The sequence below is a fragment of the Alligator sinensis genome, unplaced genomic scaffold, assembly GCF_000455745.1.
Source record: "Alligator sinensis unplaced genomic scaffold, ASM45574v1 scaffold1097_1, whole genome shotgun sequence".
Taxonomy (NCBI): domain Eukaryota; kingdom Metazoa; phylum Chordata; order Crocodylia; family Alligatoridae; genus Alligator; species Alligator sinensis.
Genome location: NW_005841950.1, coordinates 3,504,840 through 3,512,011, shown reverse-complemented (window position 1 = coordinate 3,512,011; position 7,172 = coordinate 3,504,840). Strand labels below are relative to the sequence as shown.

Below are 7,172 nucleotides of genomic sequence, written 5' to 3'. Positions count from 1 at the left end.
TTGCCCCCTTGCCAAGCAGTAGCCAGTGGGCGGGGCTTTTTTTTAAAGCACTCGGAGCTGGGGCCAGGCAGGGCAGCCATGGGGGAGACTGAGGGAGTGGTCGGGGGGGCACTTGGGGGTCTGAGGGAGCAGGCAGGGGATAGGGCCTGGTGGGGGTCTCCCCATGGTCCCCTTCCCTCTCCTCTAACCCGCCTCCCCTGGCCCCTACTTATCAGCTCTGAGTCCGGGTCCAGCTCCCTGCTGCAGTGGACAGGGACTGCCCAAATTACCAAAGCTCTCCGAATCTTTTCCAAATCAGTTCGGAGAGCTTCAAATCAATTTGGACCTTTTAACTGGTTCCCTGATTTGATTTGGATTTGGAGATTCAGCCACTGAAGCAGGCCAAATTTCCACTGAATCAAATCAGCACCTGAAGCTTCACACAGCCCTACTAAGGGCTATCTGTCTATCCTGTAGACCTTGCTGGTTTTGTAGAACTGATCTAACAAACAATTCCAAAGTTCTAGCATGAACACAAACTCTAATTCCTTCATTTTCTCTTGAAGAATGCCAGCTTGTCTCCTTGTATCACCTTTTTCACTGTACTCAGTATGAACATGAGTAAGAGCATCAATAATTGAATTATAAACTTTCAGCTACGGCTGAAGTAGCCTTTGCATGTGCTTCCCACTTAATGTCAGAGAGATGTTTTTGTACTGTGAAATCAGGACCCAAAAATTATTTGAGCACTGCCCAGTGTTTTGTAGAGACAGAGAAGAATGTGTATTGCACAACACATTTGTTGCACAACAGCAAAAAAATTTACTGCGTCTAGGCAGCAATCAACAGCAGCTTGGCCAACAAGATTCAGTGGATGTCCAGCACATGGAATATATATAGCATATTTATTTTTATTTTTCCCCTGCCAGCCCCCAACACCTGTCTACTTCCCCAGCCCTCCCCCATGGCTGCCCCACCTACTCCGGCTCCCAGTACTTTAAAAAAAAAAAAAAAGCCCTGGTGCTGCTGCTGGGCAGGGGGGCGACCCCCCTGCCCCCCACTGCATGGGGGGGCTCTGCTGCGAGCCCCCTCATTTTCCTCCCTCCTCCCAACACACACACTCCTCCAGCCCCCCCCCCCCCCCCCCCCCCATGGCTGCCCAGCTGTGGCCAGCTCCCTTTAAGAAAAAATTATCAAGAAAAGCCCCAAGACTCACTGCTCCTGCAGCAGCTTTGGGGCTTCAGGGACTTGTGCAGAGCCCCCCACATGGCATGGGGAAATGGGGGGCAGCTGGAATCGCCTCCCGCAACAGCAGGAGCAGTGAGTCTGGGGTTTTTTTCTTAAAGGGCCAGAGCTGGCCCGGGCAGGGCACCCGTGGTGGGGCTGGGGAACTGAGGTGGGGAGCTCATGCAGAGGTCCCCATGCAGTGTGCCCCAGTGGGGGGCAGCAGGGATTGCACCCCCTGCCCGGCAGCACCCGCTGAGCTGGGGCTTTTTTTTTAACAAGTGCTGGGAGCTGGGGCTGGCGGGACAGCCATTGCCAGGCTAGGAGAGTGGGCGGGGGATGGGCCTGGCCTGGCTGATTCAGAGCTTTGGCAGCAGCTGAATCTCCAAATCAGATTCAGCTGAATCAAACTAGGACAGTGATTCAAATCACTGTCCCCCAAATCGGCCAAATCTGAAGTGAATACTAGCTGCTTCTCACAGGTCTACAGAGTAGGGTTTGCTGAGGCAGGTCTGAAGGGCTGCACAGGGGCACGCAAAGTATGGTCACAAGGTTGACCTGAAGGGATTCACATTGGCTGGCCCCAAAAGAGAGTGATAACATTAGTGAGAGGGCATAAATGGGAGGCCCTAGTATGAGAGTGTGAGTGAAAGCCCCAGGGAGGGGGTGTAATGGCCAAGGTAAGTCTATGGATGACTGAGGCTGTATTTGGGCCAGAGGCCAAGTGGTATGGCTCAACAAGCAAGCCAGGGGAAGTAATACTAGGTAGTTTGGGTCAGCGGCCTAGTGATTTGGATGCCATCTGCGAGATATGGGACACTGTATAAGGAAGGTTGGAGCCATGTATATCATCCTAGGCATCAGGGCATTAAATCAGCAGTCTCCCATAATTTTTACATCATTTTTTAAACAGCAAGACATGGCAGGTCAGACAAGGCAGAATGCCCTAGAGAGGTGGGCGGGCCAAAAATGAGACCCAGCCCCGAGATGGCCCACTGTCACGCAACTTGAATACTATGTCCAGTTCTGTTACCATAATTCAGAAAAGGATAGAGAAGAACTAGAGAAGGTGCAGAGAAGGGCAACAATGATGATTAGCTTCCATATAAGGAGAGGCTAAACAGCCTAGACCTATTCAATTTACAAAAAAACACTTGAGGGCAGACATGATAAGGGTCTACAAAACACTAAATGTTGAAGAGACTTTAAAACTAACAAAAGGAAGTTCTTTTTCACACAGTGTGTAATTAAAGGGTGGAACTCATTGCCACCAGCTGCTGTGGATGCTTACAGTTTAGCCAGATTCAACAAGGGATTGAACAGATTCTTGGAGGAAAGGTGTGTTGGTAGCTACTGATCACGGAAGTCAGGGGCACAACCTCTGAATCAGAACTTTCTAGACCTTAAATGCTGGAGAGAGGAACAGTGGGAAAAACCCTGGTCATACGCAGTTCACTTTCCCTTTCAGCATCCACTCTCTACTGCTGTGACACAGGAGACTGGACAAGAGGGACCTAGGATCTGACCCAGTAAGTGGTTGTTCTTATGTTCTCATGTTCTCCCCTCAAAGGACACAAAATAAAAAGCCTTTGCCCCTTCAGTTCAGACCTCAAAATATCTCCAGCTTCTCCCTGAAACAATACACTTTTGAAGCCTCTCACTAAGGCCCCTTTTTAAATGCTCCCAGATGGGGATGTGCCCAAAAGACCCAATTCCCCCTACCTACACCTCATTGCCAAGCAGAGCTAGCAATCCCTTCTGGGTCCTGAAAACCTCTTATCATCCTGTTACAGCATTCAAGCACACTCACCGTTGACTCTTCAGCACTGTCATCCCCTTCAGAACCACTCACAAGAGTAATGATAGTAACTGCAGTACAGAAAAAGACACATCAGGGTCTGACTTGTGTCAGAGGGAGTGGGCACCCCCTCTATAAGAACAGAGAAACGCTATGGTAAATGCAAGGAGGTTAAGTTAATGTACACAGCTACAAGCTGTATATTCACACTGTTACTTATTTCTTGATGAATTGTCTGTATATGCATAACCTGGTGTCTTCTACTATTGCAAAATTGAAAAAGCACAAAATTCCATCTATACATTTCAAGTGGAAAAAAACTATCTTAACCCAACAAATACATTGTCCAGCCAAAACTGACAATGAATCAGAGCCTTGTTGTAAGGGGGTGGAGCTGGTTAGAAGTTGGCCTGCCCACCTGTTTGCAGGCTGTCTGCCTATCTCTCCTGCCATGCCTTGATAATACATTATTATGGTGTTAATTAGGTGGGAGGCTGCCTATTTTTTTGCACTCCAATGCCAGGGGGTGCTATCTACAGGTCCAAAACCTTCCCTATACTGCAGCCCAAGCCTTGCAGATGGCATCTCAGTTCTTAACATCTCCAGCCCCATAGTGGGCCCCATAACCCTCTAGTCTAGACCACAACTAGATCCCTCTTAATCAGTGGCCTACTCTGCCCTCATTCTGGACTCCCTGCACTTTTGCCCCTCTTGGGTGTGCCCCCCCAGGACCTTTAGCCATGCAGGCCCTGGCCTCACCTCCATGGCCAGCTGGGACCCCAGGCCCTTTGCTCTGGGCATCCCTCACGGTGAGTCCCTGACCCTTCTGTTCCTGGCCCCACCACTGACCAGTTGAGGGGGCCTCGAGTCAGGCTTCTGGGCAACTAGCCCACACTCTTACATGGGTCATCCTTCTCAGGCCCTACTACAGGGTTACCCACCCAGTTGTGGGAGCTGGGGTTATTAAGGCACCCTGACCCACCTTTCACTGGGGTGGTAACTGGCCTGGCATTTCCTGGGGGCTGTCCCAAGAAACAGCCCCACCAGGCCACCCATCCCTGGCAGGGTACAGTTTTAGGTCATGCCCAGTACCAGGAGCCTCCTCCAGACCCATAGCCCCAGCCCATAAACGTGCAAGCTGTTCCTGAGCCTCAGCTCTGCTGGCTGGTGTCGCTCTCACAGCTGCCAGCAGCAAACCCTATATATATCCTGAGTCTCAAAATGGCCACCATACTCGAGCACCTGGCTGCTGCCTACTCCAGCCCTTAAAGTGGAAGGCACCAACAGTGCCCTGCCACACTTGTAAAGAAATGGGAGTGTGTCAGGTGTGTGTGTGTAGGTGGAGGGACCAGGGAGTTCCTGGATTTAGTGAGTGCTCTGTGTGTGGTGTATATATCCTCCAGCAGGTGAGACTGAAGCAGAAGTACTGCATCCAGTTCTGGGCACCGCACTTTAACAAGGACGTGGATAAGCTTGAAAGAGTCCAAAGAAGAGCCACCCAAATGACCATAGTCTTAAAAGGCAAGCCATAGAAGGAAAGGCTGAGGGATCTGGGACTCTTCAGCCTGAGGAAAATAAGGCTGAGGGGGGACCTGGTAACAGTTTACCACCACACTGAGGGATTACACCAAGGGCTCAGTGAGCAACTGTTCACCAGAGCACCCAAGGGGAAAACCAGGAGTAATGTCCACAAACACCTGAAAGATTGATTCAGGCTCAACATTAGGAAAAACTTCTTCATAGTCAGGGTGCCCAAACAGTGGAATAAGCTCCCTTCAGAGGTGGTGCAATCACCTACCCTGGAGGAGACTAGACAGTCACCTTGCTGGGGTCACCTGAGCCCCAGTTATCTTCCTGCTTGGTGCAGGGGGCTGGACCCAATGGTCTTCTGAGGTCCCTTCCGGCCTTACAATCTATGGATATTTATATGAATAGGGCCTGGCACATATGAGAGAGGGCCCTTGCTATCACAGGAGACCACTGTGGCTGAGAAGAGAACAGCCTTTAATAGCAAATTGAATATTTATATGAGCTTCGAGTCTGTCTGCCTCATACCTCATTCTTACATTATGAGAATGGGTGAGTAGTAGCACTGCATCCACCTCCTATAGCCTTCCCATTATCAGAGCTGACACAGGGGAGTGTAAGACAAAAAGAAAATACATGTGGAGTTTGTGTCATGGTTAATCAGGACATTACCTTGCTTTTCTGAAGGGCATACAGGACATATCTGGAATCAAGGGGGGTGTGTGTGTGTGTGTGTGTGTGTGTGTAGGAACGGGGAACTTTGTGCGTCTGGCTCTGTCCTAGTCAACAACAAACAAATAAAAAGACCTCACTGTGGAGGCCACCATTATATCTCTATAGTTAAAATTATCCTGCCAATGGTTTATGCTGTAGAGTTCACCTAGGACAGCTATCACGCAGTGTATAAATATGAATGGTGGTCACTTCAATACACTTTATAGGGCATAGGTTCAGCATTATGGACAATCACATTTTGTTCCCTTTTGGAACAAAGTCACACATTATGGAGCATCTGCCCTTTTACAAAATCAGAAGAGACACTGAATTTCCTACCAGATGTACGTGTCACTGAGTCCACATCTAGTTCAGGAATCCCCTTGTAGTTCCATTGCTACAGAACCACCAACTGAAACCCTTGCAAGACTCTGACAATCTCTGCCTACCTTCTTGAGGGATGTTATTTTCCAGGGGTTCTGTCAAGTCAACTTGCTTCACTGCACCAGCACTGTTAGCCATCCAGCCAGATCCATTTCCTGTTGAGGAACTGGTCCCTGGTTGTTCCAGGATATTCTGGTTGCGCTTTCTGGCCCATTTATACCATTTGCCATCATCTGCTTTAGTCCTGATAAACTTTGCAGGGGACGGTGAGATTTCTGTGTCTTGGCCTCCTCTTCTCTTTGTGATGGAAGGTGAGAAATGGATCTGAACAATGAAAGAGGATCCTTAGCAGCGCATAGCATTCTTCCTGAGAACAATCCCTGCATGTCTGTCCCTAGCCCTGGAGACAAGGGCAGGAGCACAGTGAACTGGTGTTGCTCCATTGGCCTCTACCAAGCAGAGAATGATGCAGTATGGAATCATACCCTCTGCATGGTCAGGGCTTGTCTTCATGGGCAACTTACAGCAGTATGAATAGTTGCACCAGAGTAAAAGATGTGAAGATGCATGTAAGTGGCAAATTGTTTCGGAGATCATATTGTTGCTCAGATCAGGATTATTTCTATATGGGACCTGGCTGTGGTGTTTGTGTGGATGCGTCTGTATTTTGGCAGTCATACAGATAGCTTCCTATGCTTCTTTGTGCCATGCCCTGATGGGCCACCCTGTTTAGCTGGGTGACCTCTGTTGCTCTGGGATAACGGTGACTGGATGCAATCTGCCTGTTTGAATCCCTATGTACAGCCAGGTGCTGCCTCTTGGTGCTCATTTTTAATATGAGTCAACCTACCTATCAAGCATAATTAAATAGTTTATGGGTTGCCACTTTGCAGGTTGTGGGAGGTCAACCTAATGGAGAACCGCTCATGAACCTCTACACTGTGCTGATGGTAGCCTGTGGCATGTAGGCTCATGGTAGCCTATTGCCCATATGTCCCTATTTCTCAGTGATGTTCCTACATCTGAACTTGATGGTGGGGTGAAAGATAGATTGGTTGGGCATGAAGAGTTCTGAGGGCAAGGCTCTGGTACCCTGCCTCATCCTGGGGAGCTCTTACTTACATAAGTAGGCCCACTGGCTCAAGTGCCTACCAGCAAAAAGAGTGTTTTTTTCATGGGGAAGGGATGGGTGCAGGAGAGCAAGGGGACCATGAATTAAAATAATCTGCGTTCAAATAAGACTGAGCCAGTAGAGTGTATAAAAATGGGACCTCCTTTCCAGCAAATGATTCTTGTTGGCATCTGGCCTTGAATTCCTGTGAGAAGTGCCAGGAAAGTTGCATCCCCCCACCCTCGCACATTATTTTGAGATGCCCATGACAGCCCCAGTACAAAAGCAAGCCTCACCTTCTTGGAACTCTTTTGGGATCTCGTAGGGGCCACTTCTAGAAAGGACAAAAAAAAAACAGAAGTGAGAAATGGATTGAAGGACTGGGAACAACAGCAGCTGTCTTATAACACCCTGCTTTTATATCATTCCTTTCCT

At 49.0% G+C, this 7,172-nt stretch overlaps 1 protein-coding gene across 2 annotated transcripts in view; it reads right to left on the bottom strand.

Annotated features, from left to right (window-relative positions):
- LOC102372873 (protein PML-like) overlaps positions 1 to 7,172 on the bottom strand; it is a 24,520-nt gene that overhangs the window by 2,307 nt on the left and 15,041 nt on the right. Inside the window, exons 5-7 of one of the 2 annotated variants that reach the window (XM_014518366.2) lie at positions 7,034 to 7,071; positions 5,692 to 5,950; positions 3,014 to 3,072 (exon numbers count right to left, since the gene is read on the bottom strand). In XM_014518366.2, the coding sequence (XP_014373852.1) occupies positions 3,014 to 3,072; positions 5,692 to 5,950; positions 7,034 to 7,071 (356 nt within the window). The remainder of the gene's footprint in view (positions 1 to 3,013; positions 3,073 to 5,691; positions 5,951 to 7,033; positions 7,072 to 7,172) is intronic. The other variant, XM_025199886.1, reaches the window with a different exon arrangement.